The 21906-nt window shown below is 30.5% G+C and overlaps 1 protein-coding gene across 2 annotated transcripts; it reads left to right on the forward strand.

Moving 5' to 3' along the window:
* The first annotated feature begins 1256 nt into the window (after positions 1 to 1256).
* Positions 1257 to 8085, forward strand: LOC115954803 (synaptotagmin-3-like). 2 transcript variants are annotated; one of them, XM_031072742.1, is made up of 12 exons: positions 1257 to 1583; positions 3086 to 3184; positions 3293 to 3343; positions 3418 to 3541; positions 4304 to 4422; positions 4509 to 4610; positions 4752 to 4826; positions 4962 to 5038; positions 5237 to 5486; positions 6295 to 6666; positions 7486 to 7614; positions 7705 to 8085. In XM_031072742.1, exons 1-12 carry the CDS (start codon positions 1473 to 1475, stop codon positions 7831 to 7833), a joined length of 1638 nt encoding a protein of 545 aa, XP_030928602.1. In that variant the 5' UTR covers positions 1257 to 1472; the 3' UTR covers positions 7834 to 8085. The 2 variants fall into 2 exon arrangements, with proteins under 2 accessions (XP_030928602.1, XP_030928603.1); XM_031072743.1 differs by lacking the exons at positions 1257 to 1583; positions 3086 to 3184; positions 3418 to 3541 and having other exon boundaries at positions 3299 to 3343.
* Positions 8086 to 21906: the final 13821 nt, after the last annotated feature.

Genomic DNA, 21906 nt, shown 5'->3' on the forward strand with positions numbered 1-21906 from the left:
CTTCTATTATTGCAAGATGTTGCCCTTGATAAAACCATATGTTTCACCTAGTTATTCATAAATCAATTTAGCATCCATTGAATAGAGAGAGTAGAGAGAAATCTTCATTTTAAGGCATTTACATCAGTCTCGTCAATTTAATATTTCAGCAAAAATTTATCTAAACTCAACCAAAACAAGCGTGCATCAACCTCACTAAATTAACTAAAGTTTTAATGAGGATAATCTCATCTCTACATGTAGTGAGCCTCTATCCTCGCTACATTAAATTTCAATGTTGATAAAATATTAAGATTGATATATGTGTATGAAAATAAAAGATAGCTAAACTAGTAAAAGTAGAGTTTTTTGGATTAGTTTAGCTAAAATTTTGAGAAGACTAATGTGAATATTCTTAGAGAGAGAAAGATTTGCTTAAAATGAGAAATTGAAGATGAATTTCTATAGTACTAGGAAATTGAAACTATTTATATAGGTGAAACACAAAGTTTATCAATGTTTCCCATACATATTGCTTACTCTATTACTACCACCCAGATTAATAGAAGTGGAAAATGATTTCAAATTAAAATGGCTTCATAAGTTTGAAACTTTAATTGATAACATTAAAGACGTAGGACTCAATTTGAAATACGTTCCATTCAAAAAAAAAAAAAAATTTGAAATACGTTAATTGTCTAAAGTTGATAAGAACAAATGAAAGGGAGATAAGAAAAAAAAAAGGAGATAACATATCTTTAAAAGTATGTGTTATAGGTAATTAAGTTGCATTTATTATCTTCTCAAAAATAAAAAGTTGCATTTATTACTTTTTCCAAAAAAAAAAAAAAAAAAACTGCATTTATTATCCAATGATTTTAATTAAAAAAAAAAATCGTAAAAGTTACTATTTGATATAAACAAAAGTACAAATCAAATAGGATAAATTTTAAAAAAATAAATAAAAAGGTCGATATTCGATCAAGCTTGTGTGCCTATCCAAAAATTGATAAAACAGTAGAAGAAAAAAAAAATTGATAAGAACAATTAAAATTGTGTGTTTATCTAAAAACTATACGCTATATACTTCTATTATATTCTAACTAGTATATATATTTTTTAATTAAAAAAAATTATTTCAATTTATAACTTTGAAAAAAGAGTAAGGGTTTTGTAGTAATTTACAATGACAGGCCAACCTCTGTTAAATCCAGCGTAGACTTGTATAAATAGCAGAGTACACAGTTCTTTTCTTCATTCAAAGTAGTTCAAGACAACGTGTCTTTGTTTTGGCGGTTTTTCATAAGACGCTTCTTTTGTTACGTTTCCAAAGTAACTTTCTTTCGCTGGAAAACTCGTCACTTTCTATACATCTCTCTCACATTCAATCAGCCTTCATTTTTTTTTTTTTTTGGTTCTTGTTCTTCACTAGCTGTTTATTTTTCTATGTCCATTTTTTGTCGAGTTTTCGTACTTTCTTGGAGTATTAGAATATGGGATTTCTCAGCACTTTCTTGGGGATCATTGGTTTTGGAATTGGAGTCCCTTTGGGCCTCTTGATCGGGTTCTTCTTCTTCATTTACTCTGAAGCAAAAGATGTAAAGGTAACATTTACTTCGGCAACGTAGTTATAAATTGTTATAGAAACAGATAAGAGATAGTAAAGCATCTGATCACTTGCTATATTTGATGATATAAGATTCTGTGCCAAACTTACCATAACAATGGACAGCATTATTATCATTATGTCTTTATGCCGTTTTACTTTCTTTGTGAAGTTTACTGAACTGGGTTTAATTTTCTATAAGGAAATATTATCTTTATTGACGAACAAGATTTTTTTTTTTATGGGCATTTAATTTTCCAAATATTTAAGTTATAATTCTAAGGTTGACATGTTGTTTTCTCTAAAAATGAGTTTTACCTTATTCATTGAGCTCATACGGTAAAGTAGTTTTGGAAATTTTTAAATCAAGGTTTCATTAGTTATTTTTAATATTGAAATATGAGTTTTAAACTTTTAGCCCCCTTGTTTTTTTCTTTCTTTTTTCGGTTTGGGGTAAATTCCCCATTTTTTACATGGGCAATTGATAATGGGTCATATGTTCATACTTTTGTTTAATAATCAAAGTATGGGGGATTAATAGTATATGATAATTTAGGCCAGTATTTTGTTCAAATCTGACTGGTGGGTGACTATTCATTTTCATGGCTTTGTAATGACCGTCTAGAACTATTTTTAATAGTCATCATGGAAAACCTTGGCTTTGTAGCTCCTATCCCTGGTATTTATTTTTTTATATTGGCTGGTGTCACATCATTTAAATGGTTCTATAGTCTAGTTTTCGTAAGGTTGCTAATAGTTGGGCAGCTATGTCATATGGCTTTTGTTGAAGAGAAAAGATCCTTATGAAAAGTAAATAAATTTGGCCATTGATAACTTACGCATCAAAAGACTGACCTTTTGTGGAAGCAAGCGAGTTTTTGAACCTTAAGTCAAAATTTCAATTGTTTGTTGAAACTTTGATGACACTTGAAATTAATTAAAAAAAACAATGCAAAGACATTAGAAGTGTCTATTTGGGGTGCATTTGATATTCTCAATGAATTGGATTGATCCCATTTGTATTCCATTTCTCTGCAAGAAGGCTAAGTTACATACTTATAAATGGTATCACTGCAAAATAGGAGCCATAATAGTAGAAAACATTGTGAGTCTTGTCATTCTGTGAAATCTCAGTAATGAGCATGTGCATGCAATGGAAACCAATCCACTTTGAAAATTATGAGAAAACAATGAGCTTATTCAAAATTCTAAGTGTAACATGGTGCAGTGGTTTCTTTCCATCAAATGTTAAAAAATGCTTCTATATTCATTTGAAGAACAGCATCAATTCCCTTTTTGTTTTTCTGTTTTTATTTTAGAGTATCTTTGACAACTTTTGAATTTTTAGACATAACATATTTAAGCACTTTTTTCCCTAAAATTTTAGTGACATTGTCAATGATAATAAGTTCCCAGTCAATTTGCCCAAAAAAAAAATGTAGTTTTAATTCTAGAATATGTGCAAAGTACTTCAGTAACTCAAAATGCTAAACGTTGCAGGAACCAGTTACCAGACCACTTTATGAGTTAGATTCAAGTGCCTTGCAAGATCTTCTTCCTGAAATTCCACTGTGGGTGAAGAACCCTGATTATGATCGAGTTAGTATTGCCTTATGATATTCTTAGAAATTCCATTTTTCTTTCTCACGTTGTCTTAAAATTAATGACATTCTTTTAGCTTGTTGATTAATATGCACTATTGTGCAGGTAGATTGGTTTAACAAGTTTATCTCCGATATGTGGCCTTACCTTGATAAGGTAATGTACTACCTCGTAATACTTTTGGCTTTCTGTCAGTTTGAACCTGTGATTAAGGGATTTTTAATGTATAGGCAATTTGTAGTACGATTAGAAGCGTGGCACAACCTTTATTTGAGGAGTACATTGGGAAATTTCAGATTAAAGCGATTGAGTTTAAGAATCTTAGTCTTGGAACTCTTCCTCCTGCAATATTTGGTGAGTCTATTCTTGGGAGTAAATAATCTTGTTTATAAAATACTCTGTATGTGTAAAAGGCTTTATTGAATTTTCTATATAGCACCTTTTCATTCTCTCTATTGAAATTTTTAGGTCACTAGTTTTGAGGAATTCAGGATGTGATCTGCTATTTTTGTCACAAAAAATTGCTAGAAAAATTTGTAATTTCTCTTCTGCAGAACAAACTATGATTTAACTTGAAAAATGGATCTCTTTGACTGGTTTCTGTTTTAGTAAATCTCAATCACATATGGTTATGTATAGTCAATTGAAGCCACATGCATAGTTACAATTTCTACATATGGATGCTAGGGTACATCAGGCATTTGAGAGTTCTTTGGAAAATTTTGTGGAAATAACTTTCAAGCCCGTGATAATGACAAATTTTGCTCAACATAAAAAAAAAAAAAATAAAGTTTGGGAAATAATATTGAGTAAAGTACCGCATGGTTTCGAGGGAAAAAGCATAGTTATTTCATAATTGTTTGAAACAATGTAGGGGTGAATTATTGCAAGATCTGTTGATTATTACTATGTGTAACAGGCAACATTAGGCTGCTCCCTATTTATAAAAGAGTAATGTATTATGTAAGGCTTTCATAAGCTTTAGAGAAAGTAGATGACTTGTAGAAAGCTTTCAATGATTGACATTGAGTAGGATGTAAGCATACATTCCAGGTAGGGTACATCATTGCATTGTTCTTCTGTTGTTAATTTCAGTCTACTTTTCCAATTTTGCAGGTCTTAAAGTCTATGAGACTAATGAGAAGGAACTGGTCATGGAACCAGCAATTAGATGGGCCGGCAATCCCAATATAGTTTTGGGGTTAAAATTATTGTCTCTACAAATTACAGTTCAGGTCAGAGGCATACTCCTCAACAAAGAAATGTTTGTGTGCTCACGTGTGTTTTGTTTCTTTCAGAATTTTGACTGTGCTACTTTCAGTTGGTGGATTTACAAATATTTGCTGCACCACGGATAACCTTGAAACCTCTTGTACCTACTTTTCCATGTTTTGCAAACATAGTGGTCTCTTTGTTGGAGAAGGTGAGTGGAACATTTTGGACACTGGAGTATTTTTTTATTTTTTTTGTCTTTGATTTTTATTTTATTTTTAATCCAAAGGTGAATGAATGGATACTGATAAGAATCTTTCCGGTATGATGGTTTTTTCCTGATTATGTGCAGCCACATGTAGATTTTGGAATGAAGATATTGGGAGGGGACATTATGTCCATACCTGGTCTCTATAGATTTGTTCAGGTGCTGCACTAGTAAGTCTTCAACTAGTAGTAGTTTGACATTTTATATAATTGTCTGAAATTGGATCTGTGAGAGATAACTTTTGCTAAATTGAGTTTTGGATTTGAATTAACTAACTATTCAAGGTTCTTGCAGGAGACTATTAAGAAACAAGTTGCAAGCCTCTACCTCTGGCCCCAAACTCTTGAAATTCCTATTCTTGACGAAGCAACGTGAGTTTATATGAGATGACAAAATATGCTTAGATTTATTGATACATTTTTCGTTTCTAAATATATGTTCATTCATAAATCATATGATTTCAAATGTTAATAATGTTAGTTGAGCTTTGTACTTCATGTTAATATGCCTCTACTTTTTTTAATTCATTTATTTATTAAAAAAAAAAAAATCACTTGGTCTTTCTATAGAGTGGGCGAAAGGAAGCCTGTGGGGATCCTACATGTGAAAGTTGTTCGAGCACATAAACTCCTGAAGATGGACATCTTCGGAACATCTGATCCTTATGTCAAACTAAGCCTAACTGGAGAGAAGCTTCCTGCAAAAAAAACCACTATCAAGATGAATAACTTGAATCCTGAGTGGTATGAGAAGTTCAAGTTTATCGTGACAGACCCTAACACTCAAGTTCTTCATTTAGAAGTCTACGACTGGGACAAGGTTTTTTTCCTGTTTCTCTGTTTAGTTGCTTAGAGAATGGAGAAATGAAAAACTGTGTCCTTTTGTTTATTAAATGAAAAGTGAACTCAACTAAGTCAAATACTTGTGTTAGATGTAGTTGAGTGGCCCAAGCCCGAAGATACTAAAATAAAAGTCTTAATTTCAAACAGTTTTTTTTCACATTTTTAGAACAAGTAAGTGGACCCTTATGTGCTTCTCTGTCTTTTGCTTGATGTTAAGGATTTTGAAGTTTGAAGTTACTATTATTCCTACTAGAAAAACTGTACACAAAAAGTGATCATCAATGTCTTCAGTTGGTGTTAATTTTGAATCCCTTTTTGAGTGCTTAGGATTTGTTCGAAACCAAATTCAAGGAAGAACCACTCCAAATAATCACCACAAATCATGGTGCTATTAGTTTCATGGAAGCTGGATATATATATATATATATACATTCTCTAGAAAGTAGCTCATGTAAAGGTCAGAACCCACTTACTTTCTAAACAAGTTCAAAAGGACTGCCTGAACAGTTGCTAGAGAAGCATTCTCTAGACTTAAAATCTATGCATTTCACCATCATTTTGATAAGCAGGAAATATTTTTGATAGTGCATAGAATGCCTGACCCATTTTGGTTTGGTATTTCTCTAGTCTCTATAAAAGCCATCCTACTTTAATATTTCTTACAAAAAGAGTTGGAGTTGAGTTATACCACAGAGATTGTCTAGTTGAGTTTTGCATTTATGATGAGGATTCAAGTTCAGACTTAATTTTTTTTTTTTCTTTCTTTCTTTCTGTGTTCTTCACAGGTTGGTGGACATGACAAGCTGGGAATGCAGTTAGTTCCACTGAAGCTCCTTACACCCAATGAGGCAAAAGAATTTAAGCTTGAATTGCTAAAGAGCTCAAGCATTAGCGAACCTCAAAACCATAAGAAGAGGGGCCAACTTGAGGTGGAGCTGAATTTTGTTCCTTTTAAAGAAGAAAGTTTTAAGATTGGTGAGCCAGTGGATAGATTTGGGAGAAAGGAAAGTGGACAAAATAGAGCATCCGACAATGAGAAAGTGAGTGGTGCAGGCTTGCTTTCAGTTATCATTCAAGGAGCTGAGGATGTAGAGGGGGAGCGCCATAATAATCCTTATGCCTTTGTTCTCTTTAGAGGAGAACATAAGAAAACAAAGGTGAATTTTTTCTTTTGGTAACAATATGATGATCATGTTTGAGCCAATTTTTCATGGATTTGGAGACTTAAAAGAGTCATCTTGCAAGTAGTATCTAGGATCCTAGATGTGCTTAAGAAAATTAAAAGTTCATATAGATTTTTATTAGTAATTTATTTTATGTGCTTGTAGGTTGATGTTTGGTATCTTACCAAAAATGCAATGTTTAATATGTAATAAAGTTATTTTACCAATATAATTGACTAGGATAATGCATGACAAAAGCATGAAGGAACCCGATTTTATATTTGCCACCAACATCTTTCAAACTAAACTTGCTTAAAATATCAATATTGCTTAGAAGAATTTATGCTAAGCTAAAATCTGAATACTTATTGGTTTTTAAATGAGTGACAATCTGAATACATCTGAGATTTCAAAGTCATCAATTATATAAAAGTTCAACAATATCAAGCAAGTTTCACAAAGAGTAGTATAACAATAATTGTCTAGCTCTTTGATGCTTTTGGAAATTTTCACTCTGGCATTTTTTTTTATTATACATATTTTGTGAATTGCTATTAGGTTTAAGTTCAATTTTCATTAGCACCCACCCTATAGAAAACACCAGATTTAACTTTCAATTTCAAGAAACACTGTCATTGGCCATGTTTGGCTGAATTGAACTTCTCAGTAGAGATGCATTTTCAATGTTTTTTCTTCTTTTTTTCTCATTTCCCCACTTATATGAACTGTTAGCTTTTTTTTCTTTTTCTTTTTTTGTAATTTTAAGTAAAGTTTGCCCTCCATTTAACTTGCGGTTCAATTTGGTTCGTTTAGATGATAAAGAGAACTCGAGACCCTACTTGGAATGAACAATTTCAGTTTATGCTTGAGGAACCTCCTCTAGATGATAAGATTTATATTGAGGTTATGAGCAAGAGAACACGTATTAGTTTTCGATCAAAGGTATGCCGTCTGTTTCTAGTCCTTTTATAGTAGTCTTTTCTCCACATACTATACAATTTTTCAAACTTTAACATATCTTCGTTTCTGTAGGAATCATTAGGATTTGTAGAGATTAATCTTACCGATGTTGTGAACAATGGGCGTATTAATCAAAAGTACAATCTAATCAATTCGAAGAATGGAGTGATACATGTTGAGATACAGTGGACAAAGACTTGAGAAATGGGATAAGAGGACATTGTCTTTTGAAGTAAACAATTTGAGACATGGAACAAGAGAATGTTATCTTTACAAGTTATTGCCTCTCAGTCTCAACTGATGTGAAATTGTTACTAAAGTCAGCATACAAGATTTGAAAAGTCTACAAAGGAGTCGCAGCTTACATGATGAACCAGAAAGAGGGAGAACTAAAATTTTAGGATATTGTACATTTTATTAATATAAGTGTATGCTGTATTTTTACCATGTCTTCATACATTATTTTGTCCTCATAATGCCAGTTTTTTTTCTTTTTTTCTTTTTTATTACTCATAATGCCAGTTCGCATATTGAATGAATATATAGAGTTTACCCCTTTATAATATATTTTGTAATTTAATGAAGTAGCCAATTTAATTCCATTATTATTTTTAATGCTTCATAATTAATTGTGCTTCTAGAAAAATTTTTAAACTATTAGTTATTGTTGAAGATAAATAGAGAGAAAGAGAGAGATTTCTGGAATGAATTTGTATAATATGTATATACTCTTGAGTAATTTCTATATATCTAAATACATCTAGGAGGCCTGAATATATAGGTCTGAGTAGTTTTTTTCTTTTCTTTTTTTGCGCTCTGATTTAAGGGGATAATGAAATTCTTTTTTTTCTTTTTCTTTTTGAGAACTAGATAATGAGATTCTTGAGTTAGCTAAATCAAAGATATGATAAGGCTAGGACCAATACCAACAGATATGATACAAATATGTATACTTAACAATTTACAAGACTTCACCTCAAAAAAAAAAAAAAAAAAAAAAATTATAAGACTTAAAATTTTTACTTATTTTTTAATAATATTTTGCATTAATGAATTAAATCATCTATATATTTTAAAATCCTCCTAGACCAATAAGATTCTCCTTGCCCTATTCAGCAAAAAAAAAAAAAAAAAGATTCTCCTTGCCCAAAAGTCTTTTGAGTTCTATTTTTGCATGGGATGTGGGGATATAGGATGCGGTCTTTGAGTGTGACTCTAAAATTATCTTTGATGCCTTGAAAGGCAATAGTGATCCTTGTGGCCAACATTATTGAGGGGATCCAGCAGAAGCTACAAGAATTCAGAATGGTACAAGTATGCCATGTGAGGCAACAGCTTGACAAGGGAACAAACCAACACATGTATTGGCTCAATATGTTAAGGATGTAAAAGTTGCTAATTTTATAACTTGAATAGAGGAAAATCCTAGCATGATCGAGCCCTCATCGGCGCAAAATGTATTAAATTTCTTTTCTTAATGAAAGTTACGTATTTATATATATATATATATATATATATATATTGTCTTCTACTCCACTAGCATGAGCTTTTGTTCACATTATCAAAATTCTCTAATTAGGTATTCTCTTTAAATGATATTCTTAAGCATTTCCTTCCCATTTAAATCAACCCTTGTGTTTTCTCTTTGCTTTCGTAAAGTTCGAAGTTGGGTGAAGTCCTTTCTTAAAGATCATATTATTTGAATTATTCAATTGAAAAATGGCTAGGTGAAGTCCAGAATTTTTTTTTTTTTTTTTGGAAGTTACAGAGAATTTTACTAGTTAATAATTTCTCTATCTACCATGATTATCAATATAAGAGTGCCAACTCTATAAGCACCGTCCAATTCACAATGACTTGAATGTGTAATTGTATAAACTTTTCATTCATATTGTTTTTCTGTATATTTTCAGATAATGTGTAGAATTCCTTTTTTTTTTTTTACCCCTATCTCTAAGAAAAGGTGGATACAATTTAATTTTGAGGTTAATAAGTCTCTAACAATGGCAGAGCAGGAGGGATATTGCTGCCATATAGCTCTGTCATCATAGAGATTAGAGGGTGACTTAAAAGAATTGCATGAATGCGTTATGTGGTAAAGAAATGGGTATATACTTTATAAGGAGGCTTTTTATCTTATGAGATGGTCTTATAAAACCTTCATCTCACAGTATGTGTGGATTATATATATGTGAGTCCCATATATTATGAGAGAGATATCTCATAAGATACTTTCTCATCACTTTAATGCTTTCTCTAATTATGTTGTGGGGCGAGTATGTAATTTGCTAGTTGTTTTCTTCTAATGAAATTTCCCTTATTAGCCAGAAAAATAAAATAAAATAAAAATAAATAATAAATAATAAAAAAAATTCATTCCACGCATAAAGCATAATAGAGAAAGAAATAAAATATGGATATGGATATGGACCAGCATAAGCAACTTCTATAATAATTATCAACTTGACCCAATTCCTAGGTTTTTTGTTCAGTGTTTGGTTATCCTTACATAAGTGGTCCTCAACACAACATGTGGTGGTTGAAAGGAGTTAAATGGTCCATGGACTCGATACCTTGTGATTTTCTTGGGCCACAACGAGAGTAGCAAAGGCCCAAGGAAGGTCAACCGAGGTAAAGAGAAACCCCGAGCTAGCAAATAAGTGGAAATAGGACCATTTTCATACAACAACGTTACATGAAATTCAACCCAAAGCCACTCACCATGATTGATGGATAATATAACAGTGGATTTGTTAAAATTTGCATCTAATTAAAAAATATTGCTTTCTCAAAAAAATATATATAAATTGAAAAATATTGAGTGGTGTAACATTGGATGTGAATTTTGTACACCACTTAATGTTTTTTTAATTGGATGTGAATTTTGACAAATCTACCGTTAGATTACATTATCTTTGTATATTCTCCATTCTTGTAAAATTTCAAGGTGATCAAAGATTAATAGTCATGTCATTAAACAAATGTTTAAATTCAATTTTTTGTAGTTTAAAATAATGCATAAAATATGAGTTTATGGATCGAATAGTAAATAACATCCAATTAACATGAAAATTAGCATGAATGTTAAGAACATATAGAATATATAATTCAACGGTATGATTTTTAAAATATGAATTATATAATAAGTTATTAGGTGATATAACATTGCTTAGAATAACACCAGATGTAAGTTGTACCCAACCTATATATATATATATATATATATAATTTGACAAGAATATATAGTACTCCAAAAATTTGGAACAAAGACTTTGTTGTTGTTATCACGTCATTAGCATTTAATAAATATTAATTAGTATTATTTTAGCATTTATTTAAATTATTACTTATGATATAATAGAATTTAATATACTGTATTTTAATATTAATAGAGTCAATAACCTTGTAACTCAATAAGTGAATATCATTATCTACTTGCTTTGCAAGGAGAATTAAAGTTCATTGAAACATTTAAAAAAATTATATTATTTACATATTCAAGAAACAATAGAATGATCCACCTAAATCTCTAGAAGATCTTGATTGAAGTAAAGGTTAAGACTAGTCTAACCATTTCAAATTGAATTGAGTTTGTGCGTATACACTCATGCATGCACAATCGAAACTTTGTTGAATCTCATTCTCCATTGAGATCATATAACTCTTGAACCTTCATTGAAAGGTCATCCCAAATGTCAATATTGTCACCCTAAATGTCAAATTACCTCAACATCGAAAAACTTAATGTCACTGAAGAAACCCCAAATGATCAATCATCGAAGAAACTATTTGATCAAACTTTTGCATATTATTTTTATTATTTTGAAGAAGAAAGAAAAAAAAAAGTAAGAAAGAGACTTGCATATACACAATGTCGGACATGATTTTAAAAAAACACATGACCCCACTGGATAAATGGATTAGGTCTGACTTACCTTAATCAAACACAAGTTATATCATTATCAAGGAAAGCTGCTGGCTAGTTTGTGTGACTCTGGTGGATTTTGCAAAGTCCTATACAAATACAAATCATTCTCACTATGGAAATAAGAGTCGGCTAATTAAACTACAAGAATACAGAGTTAGTGTCATAATGCTTTTTTGTTATGTTATAGTGTTATACAATTACTTTGCCAGCTACGTATTGCATAAAAAGTTTGGCCAGTTGCACCATATGATTGGTTTCATTTTCACATCAAATCATAATAGTTTTGAATTGAAATCTCCTTTTTTTTTTTAATTTAAATATTTTTGGTTGTTATTTCAATTTTCCATTATGCCATAATGGAAAATATTGACTTAATCATCATAGAAGAATTTTTGTCAACCCTTTTCAATTACTTGGTATAAATAATGGGTTATCCGTTTTAAAAAAAAAAGAATTAATTTGATAATTGCAATGGTATTTATGGTTTCTTTTTTTTTCTTTTTTTTCATTAAAGGCCTATAATAGTAGTCTTGTTATATAAAAAAAAGGTTTCATTTCTATTTAACTTCCAAACAAGGCACATTTCATTTGATTTGTTTACTTTCAAACATCCAAACAAGAGAGATAAATATTTAATTCATTTTTATTTTATCAATTCCGTTTGATTCATTTTCTTTGTAAACTTTCAAAAATAGTATTAATAAAAATATCATATTCAAAAGAATTCAAATGTATCTATTTACTTGTTTTTAATAGATCTTTTAAATATATTTCTTTATGATTTAGAAGATTATATAGTTTTTCGCTGTAAAGGAAATCCATCGACATGGTATACTTAAGGGCAATTCCCCCTCCCCTTGAGAAAATAAATTTTCCCTATAAATGATTGAAGTTGCTCCCATATCAGAGTGTTTTTTTTAATTTTTTTTCAAAATGAAAATGTTTCATTTTATAGTTTAGATGTACTTTTTATGTATCTAGAGGTGATTTCATTCTAACCAATAAGAAAAAGTAACTAGTTTTAAATAGTTTGACACTATATTCATAGATTTAGGCTCTATTTGGATAAGTGATTTTATCATGAGATGAACTATCTCCATTTCAAAGTAAATTGAAAGCATCCTCCCCATCTTGAGTAATTATTTAGTACTCTAGGAGTACAACTAAATATGATATATGAGTTGATTTATGCTCTAAAATCATTGAATTATTCATGGTTCATTTGGTTCAATGGAATGCAATTTTATGCAAATTTTACAAAGAATGGATGGCGTTAGGTTTTGAATTTGAGAACCCCCCATCCTCTTAAGGGGTGTCCGGCATGCCAACCATTAAGTTAACTAATTTGTTTTGTTATCAATTAAATTCTTATCGTGGATTCCAATTAACTCAATTAGTAAAATTTCTGATAGTTGAATAAGAGATTTAAAATTTAATCCCCGCCAACACCAAAAACTAATTAGTATTTTAGTTTGATAATAAAGAGATATTATCAGGAGTGAACATCATAAGTTGAAACTTTCTCAAAAAAAATTTTGAATTCCTATTATATTTGTTTTTTTTAAGAGGACTAATAGTTTTTCATTTTATTATATCACCTCTCTCTCAATATGTTATTATTTACTAAATTTAATAGTAATTTAAGAATTACATATGTTTAATATGTGAATGTGCAAATTATAAATTTATATGGAAAATGGTTTTATTTATATCAAAATGCTTTTTATTTGATAGATAACTAAACACAATTTTTTAGGTTTGTTTATAGTTTATTATTTTCTATTAATTTTATAAAAATTCTAAAAATTCATTTAAAAGTTGTTTAAAGTGCTCTTTTTTTTTTTTTTTTTTTTTTAGTAAATGTTGCTAACTTTTACAAATTTAAATTTTGATTTGTATCTTTCTAAAAAAATTAAATTCTTTTTTTTTTTTAGATAGTTTCAATCTATGGTGTCTGCTCTTAATGATAGCTCTTTATTATCAGACCAAGACACCGATTAGTTTTTGGTATAAGCGGGGATTAAACCCAAATATTTTATACAACCATCAGAGACTTTACTAGTTGAATTAACTAGAGCCTACCAAAAAAAAAAAAAAACCTTTATTTGTATTCGTAATCATTAAATTAATTATGATATCATCACGATTTAACATTAGTCAAACCTTAGTCCGACTTTCAAAACCTTGTAGTCTTGCATTTCCTTAAAATATTTTAATATTTAAAATGACAGCTCACTCTCATTTTAATATCTTTGCCCCTAAGTCATATAAGTCTTTAAGAACAATAAATTTGAGAGTCATTGTTTTCTCAAAACAAAATTTGAAAAATAAAGCGTGGAGTTTTATAGATGGAAAATTTGTATTAAATACGCAAGTTGAAAGTCAAAAATAGACAACTAAATTATTTCCAAGTAAATTTCTGTTTAAGGATTCCCGCCCCGCGCCCCCCGCGGGTCTTTCATAGTTTTAAAGGTTGGGAGAGGAAACTTAAAAAGAAAGTGAAAAAAGAAAAAGAAATAAGAAATAAGAAATAAGAAATAAGAAGAAGCTGCATATTATTTTTAAAGATATCAAACGACAAATTTTGGACTTGTTTATTTTGTCACGCTAACATGATTTTTTATTTTTTATTTTTTAGAAACACGCTAACATTTTTTTTTTTTTTTGTTGAGAATCATGCTAACATTTAGTTGTTTTTTGATAATATATACTCTCTTTTTTTTTCTTTTTCTTTTTTAGAAACTTGATAATATATACTTGTTATTACTACTTAATATTAGTTTCTTCTGTTTCTCAAAAAAAAAAAAATATATATATATATATATTAGTTTCTTCTTTATTTTTATTATTGCACAGTGTGCTAGTTTTCCTATAGAAAAAGTTGGTGATTGTTCAATAAAAGTATAACTTGCATTATTATTTATTTTATAAAAAATATAGGGTAAATTACAAATTATACCCGTAAAGTTTGGGGTGTTTAAATTTTACACTCTGAAGTTTTAGAATTTGGATCTTACTCTCTGAAATTTGGGAGTGTTTGGATTTTACATCCTGGCGTTTCAAAATTTAAATTTGACTCTCTAAATTTTAGGGGTATTTGGATTTTACTTCCTAAAATTTTAGAGTGTTTGAATTTTACACCTTAAAGTTTTAAAATTTGAGGATATAAAATCCAAACACTTCCAAACTTTAGGAAGTAAAATCCAAATTTTTAAACTTTAGGGTGAAAAATCAAAACACCCCCAAACTTCAGGGGGCAAAATCAAAATTCTTAAATTTCAGCGTGTAAAATCTAAACATTTCCAAACTTTATAGATGTTGTAAGGACTCAATTTCGTAACGGACCGTAACGATTTGGGGTCGCACGTAAAAAGGCCCAAACAATATCATTTGTAGAGCGTGGGTTTGAAAGGCTAGGCCTTGGTCACCAGGCGGCGGGTTTTCCGTGGTGTTCATACACGGTTAAGTTTTCTTCACCCCTGGAATCTTACTCCTAGAGGTGGGCTGGGAGGCTCTGGTTTTTGGCCATTTTTCCCAGCCATTTGCTTGGCACACCTACCTTTTTATTATATAATCCGTCTTGGTTAATCCTAGCCCTCCACTTGTGGGTCAAGCAGGTGCTTATTTTTGTATCCATCCCATCAACCGTCCCCTCTAACTTTCTACTAGTTGCGAAGATCGAAGTTTACACCGTCCAAACGTCTTTTCTCATTAATCGGATCTGGGCGTTGGCAGGTGCATTTAATGTGGAGGGGACGCGTTTTCCTTGATTCAATCCTACACCCTGCTCCCCTATGGGCCCCTCTTCCACTCACATCCCCTTCAGGGGGCTGTTTGGGGATAGCCCCCACCAAAATGTAGGTCTTCCCATTGAAGTTCTGGAATGCCGAGGACAGGGTAGTTTCTCAGCCATTCCCCTTGGCACCCCAGCCATCGATTATTCTTTCTCGGCAAAATACCTCCTCGACATGGGCCCTGGGCCCAGATAGAGCTTGGGCCGGATTGTAGACCTCCCGGACCCACAGATGTAATTTAGAATTTATCCAAAAATATATTAACCTCCTTTTAAGATATGGAAAATCACAAAGACCACAAAATTTGGTTAAATTAAAATGACCGTTCCCCCTTAAAGTTTGTGATAAATATAAGAAATACAACTAAATTTCTTTTTTTACCCTTTGGTTACCATATTTTGTGGATTAATTTGGTCTTTGTTAAGTTATAGTGCTCCTAATTTTCCCTTCACTTATTGATTAATCCTTATTCTTGTGTTTCCTGGTTCACTATATTTATAAAAAAATTAGGAATGTTGAATTGGATAACTCAAGGATAAAATAAATATTTTATTGTAATATTTATTACATGCCTCAACGAGGAAACTTATTTTTGCAAAACTTTGAGGTCAGTATAGTTTCCTTATATCTCAAGAAAGGTTGACGTAATTTTCCCATATTTTTTTGTTAGAGTCTATTCAAGAGAATCAAGAATGAGAAAATCATGAAATGTTTGTCCGTTTGAAAATAACTTATTTAGTATTTTACTAAAAACTTTTAATTGAAAATGTGTTAAAGTATACTTGTACTTTAAAAAAAAAAAAAAAAAAAAGTGAGGAAATATGGGAAAAAGTGAGGCTTCAAAAAGCTATATATAAAATATAAAAGCTAAAAGTTAAAAGTTAATTCTGATGCGAAAAGATGTACATAAAATCTAAAAGTTAAGAAGGAAAAAGAGTTGTATAAGCCAATTGTTTTAGTAATTAATAAAAATAAAGTATATATTTGTATTATATTTTTTGTGGTAGTTAAATGTTTGTTAAAGATATATATATATATATATATATATATAGAATTTACAATTATTCTTTTTTTTTTTTTTTGAGAAGCTGAATTTACATTTATTCGAGAGTGAGCATAGTCTACTAATTAAGGGTATAGAATAAATTTTCTAGTATACATGAGAGCGAATAAACTACTAAACTCCAGAATTCTTAAATATATAAACCTATTTGATGTATCTTTCTTCTTCTTTTAATTGGGTTTCTAGGAGGGCTAACAAAATTGCTTTTGTTTTTAACCGTTGGTCCCTTTCTAATAAATGTTTTGGCATTTTTTATCCCAGTATGGTTCATCTTTTTGTTTTGAATGTAATTGAGGCAAATGCTTCCTTTGTTATTTATTCTCAGCAAAAATAAATAAATAAATAAATAAAAGAATAAGTTATTTGATGCTCATCTCCTACCCCCCAAAAAAAGAAAAAAAAAAAACACCGAGTTTTTTTATTTTTTTTATTTTTTAATATTTTATGAACAACAATAGCATTAAAACTAAGCACCAAAGCAAGATTCAGGACATATTTTGTTGAAGTACATCCAATTGAAGTCTCCCTAAAAAACATCTAAAATGTTCACAGGCGGATTATCATAAATAAAGAAATCAGTAATCAAACTAAAACTCATCCTAACTAAGTAATCAGCACATTAATTAGCTTGTCAGAAACAATGCTTAATACGGACATTTTGAAACCTGTCTTTTGATTTAAAGCTGCTTATATTTGTCATATTCTCACGCATACATGGGCACCTAGCATAGGTGCACATATAAAAATCAATTAAAAAAGCAAAGAAAACAAAGTAAGAGCCAGAAAGATCACTTGGATATGCATGATTTTGGACATGATAATAAACATATGGAGCCCACTGAACGCATGGATTAGGTTTGACTTGGCTAGGATCAAAGATCAATTCATGTGACATCATAATTAACAAAAGCTTCTGGCTACTAGCTCTTGGATGTACCTGGTTTATACTCTACTAGTCGTACTTAAATAATATTTGCATGGAATATAATGAAAAAACTGACTTGTAAAGTAATGCTAATATGCTATACATCTGTACTATAACTAATCAAAATTGATAGTTTATACAGTATCTTGAAAAAATTATCTGCTTTTGTTTTATAATATTTTGCATATATACCACATATTGATAAGATAATGTTTTGATGGTTGTGAAGCTTTGGATGATTTGATTGGTATTAGATAATTGAAAGGTGTATCATGGAAAAGAGAAAAAGAGAGAAAACTAAGTAATGTTGTACAGTGAGTTTGTAAGTGCAAGACATCCCATACCCCTTAAAAACCAGTTCACCACCCTAGTGGGGGGCACCATTAATATGTAGAGAGGTTCCCTTAGCATATACTTATATATATAAAAAATAAAAAAATTAAAAATTAAAAAAGGTCAGCTTTTCTAGTTGACTTGCCCCAGAAAGTCTGGCAAATTTAAGAGGTAGTAAAGGGAATCCTATCCCCTGCCCACAAAGGTTTTTATGAGAGGATTCTTTTGCTAATGGATCTCCACTCATTGCTTTGAAGAAGCCCTCATTACTCTCTCTTTCTATAGAGAGAGTTGTGTGAGGCATGTGTTATCTCAAAAGGAGGTGTGAAATGAAAAGGAGTCACTGTCTTGGTTCCTTATTGATGTTTTTTTGTGGGGGAGAGGAATAACTTTTGCACTCTCTAATAAAAAAGATGTAGAGCATTTTTTTTTTCCTTTTAAAAGGTTGTCTTTTGAGGAGAGTAAAGTGGGAATAGGAAACTCCACTTAAGGATCATCTATAAGTCTTTATATATTAGTCGCTCATGCTCATGTAGTGTGTGTTTTTACACATATACGGATGCATGGATAGTGCACTTCAACTTGAACAAAGCTGAGGTGTCTTGGCTTTAAGATGGTTGAACTTTGAATGAGAGAGAGAGAGAGAGTGTGTGTGAAAGAGTGAGAGTGCTTGCGAAATCATTTTGATGCCCTAGTAGACCAATGCCAAACCATTGAAATGGGGAGCAAATTCTTCCACCACTCAAAAGCACTCGAATTTTCAAACTTCCAATTCCACTCTCAATATGCTATTAGATTGAGGTTGAGTTAAAAAATGTTTTTTTTTAATGGATCATGTTAACGGGTCCCTTTAGAGCAATTGTTAATAAATCATATTAGGAAAGTTTTTTAACACCACTTTTATTAGAAATATAAAAAACTATCAGAAATATTAACTGTTTTATCATTTTTTTTATAAAATGATTTTAAAAATAGTTTATAAATCAGTACCTTTAAAGCATTCGTTAACATTTTCTTTTTTATATATAAATATATATATATATATATATATATATGGAACAAAGTCGAATACATCATATCCATGTTTATGCTTTTCTAAAAATAATGGGTACGAATATTGGAGCTAAAATCAACAGATTCTGGCTTTTATTGGTGACTTAAAATAGATTTTAATGGTTTATTGTTAGGGGGTGCATGTGCTCTAGATCCTTTCTCCCACCTAAATATTTGTCCTAGAGACATGGAATTAATACTGATTTCTTATTTTAATTTCTTTTGTTTTGGTGGTACTCTATGGAAACGTCAAAGCCTTAAAAAGGGCACCAACCCAATTTATATTGCTCCCCGCAGCCCCTAAAAGAAACTTTGAACCTTTGACATTGTTGAACCTAGCTAGCTAGGTCCTAGTCATGCACTCACACTGCACCTACAAACTAATTAGTCCTTGTTATGTTACAAATCACTACTGGAATTGAAATTTAACCAAAACACAGTTGTACTTAGGTGACTTTTTTGGTAAGCTATGAAATGTGAAAAGGAAAAGCAGAATAGAGATTCTATAATTTCTATTATAATATATTAAGTAACTATCAAAAATTATAATATATTATGTTTGATATAGTTGAATAAAACTGGCATTAACATAAGTGATTTTTTTTTTTTTTTTAAAGTTGGATTTCAAAAAAAACAGCATTGTGAAAAAGAGAAATTTTATAAAGACCTAAGAAGAAAATGGTATACGCATGGACATTGTAATTCTGAGTTTTGGACAAGAGAATGTGTGTCAACTGTCAAGAGTCCCCCACTTATTATAAAAAAAAATCTCATAAGTCATAAAAGAGAGGTATTTTTGGACCGCATGCTTGGGGCCGGTGCATTCATTGACTATATAGTAGGTTAAAATAATTTCAAAATCGAGGCATAGATTATTGAATTGAAAATTCTACCTTTCAAACAAAAAAAAAATTTTGAAAATTGAAAATTGCAATTATTAATAATAATAAAAAAAAAAATTCTAAAAAATCAAGCTCTTTGACCATTGAATGCTAAACTTTGGGTTCATCAAACCAAGGTTTTGTTTGGGTATTGGCAATACTATAATAATAAGGTAAGAACATTACACACGCACCTAAGTGATTAAAAACAAAATTAGAGCACGAATATCATAAAGTTGCATTGGAAAGTTCTAAAAGGAAAAAAATGGGAAATCGTACTTATTACTCGAAATTGTAAGTTGAACACATCATTTTAGGTGGAAAGTCCAAACATTTTTGTTGTTGGTGCAATCAAAGTTCAAACATTGTTGTCCAATACCAATAGCCTGCTGCAAATCAACGAACCCCAATAATAATTTGGGGACTAGGGAGGGAGGCAAGGAGCCTACTCTGTCTCTGTCCCATGATGCTGTAAATCCCCCATTTTTTTTTTCATTATTTTAAAAAATAAATAAAATATAGAAGAAACAGATACATCTATAAAATATAGAAGAAAAAAAATTATTACAGTATTAGTATTATTATTGGATGGATTTTAGAAAAGAAAAGGGTTGGTAGGAATGGTTATTGTCACCCATGCTAAGTGAGCGTTTGGTTTCCGCTGAAACCAACGTTCACATTTTCATTTCAGGTTTTCGTACCTTTTTTATTTATTTTTTTTTCTCAGTACATGAACAGTAAATTTATTGGGCAGAGACAAAAATCACTGTTCACGCACTGTAACAGTACTGTTCACGCACTGTAGCAGTACTGTTCATGTATTAAAAATATTAAAAATGGGTCCCACGGTACTTTTCACACATTTAAAAATTATTTTGCTACAGTGTTTTCAGTTTTCAGTTTTTAGTTTTCAATTTCAACAACAATAAATTCAATCCAAACAGACCCTTAAACTCCCGTCCTGGAGTGGGACTACTCGGGTCCTAGAGATTTGGTCATTATTCGAACTCAATTAAACTCCTAGTGTTGCGTTATAACATAGACCAATTGGACAATAATAGGACTTATTATCATTTAAACTCATAATTCTTAAACTTAAAACGTGTGACAGATTCAAGGATTTTAAACCACTACACCACCTCTCCAAATGGTCAATTTTTTTTTTTTTTTAGAAATGGTCAGTATTAAATTATTAATATTAGATAGTAGCAGTATAATAGCATAAATGAATATTATTTTCTAACACCGTAAAGAAAAAAATTTAGAGTCAGAGAACATGCTTGTGCGGCCACTTGATGTTTGTTATTATTAAAAAAAAGCTTTCACAAAAAACTCATTTTTATGAAAGGTCAAACATTTTTTCCTAGTATATTTTAAAACATACACACCTAATATTAGTGCTAAAAATAGCTCAACAACGAGGAATTCTCAAAATCAAATTAGTTTAATCAATCATATTTTCCATCTACTTTAGGGTTGATATCAAATTAAAATACTAAGTAGTATTTTCGTGTAAAAAAAAAAAAAAACTCATAAAATTATTATTGCCCATAAATCCGCAATTCACGTGGAGGGCTTTTAAATATTTAAGAGAACAGAAAATAGGATTACAAAAATCTCTCCCAAGTCCCATCGCACTGAGATAACTTAAAGAGCAAGCGACAGCAACAGAATTCACCCAAAATATTGCCAAAGGAGGGTCAACTTTCCCAAAGAGCAAGCAGTACTGTTTGCTTCTGTTCTAATCCAATATGTTCAGATAAAACAGACTCCAAATTTGGTAATAAAACTATTGCATCATTAATAGCTTCTCAGTCAAACGCCACCAAGGCCTTGCTTCCCTCCCTAAACATCAATGCATTCTTTTGAGTCGCTTTCTTTTTATTTTTTTAACAAAAGTTTTTACCCGTGACTTTCATTTTTTATAATAATTTTTTATTATTAGATTAAAACATCAATCAATTTTTAATGTATGCGAGAGTTGAACCCAAAATCTCTTATTCAATTATCAAAAATTCTACCAGTTAAGTTAACTAAAACCTACTTTTGAGTCGCTTTCTTCAATAATTATCGATGTCTTTGTCTAATTGCCTTTTCTTTTTCTTTTTTTTGTCTAAAATATACTATTTATTAAGAGTTTAAAATTGAAACAATTTTAAAACTATAACATTCAAATCGATCCAATTGTCACTTTATTATTTAGTTCGAAACCATGATTAAACTCTAGGACTTTACCTGTAAAGTCAAAATAAAGGGAAATGAAAAAGAAGAACAAAAAAGAAAATCAGAAATAAAAG

The sequence above is a fragment of the Quercus lobata genome, chromosome 8 (genome assembly GCF_001633185.2).
Source record: "Quercus lobata isolate SW786 chromosome 8, ValleyOak3.0 Primary Assembly, whole genome shotgun sequence".
Taxonomy (NCBI): domain Eukaryota; kingdom Viridiplantae; phylum Streptophyta; class Magnoliopsida; order Fagales; family Fagaceae; genus Quercus; species Quercus lobata.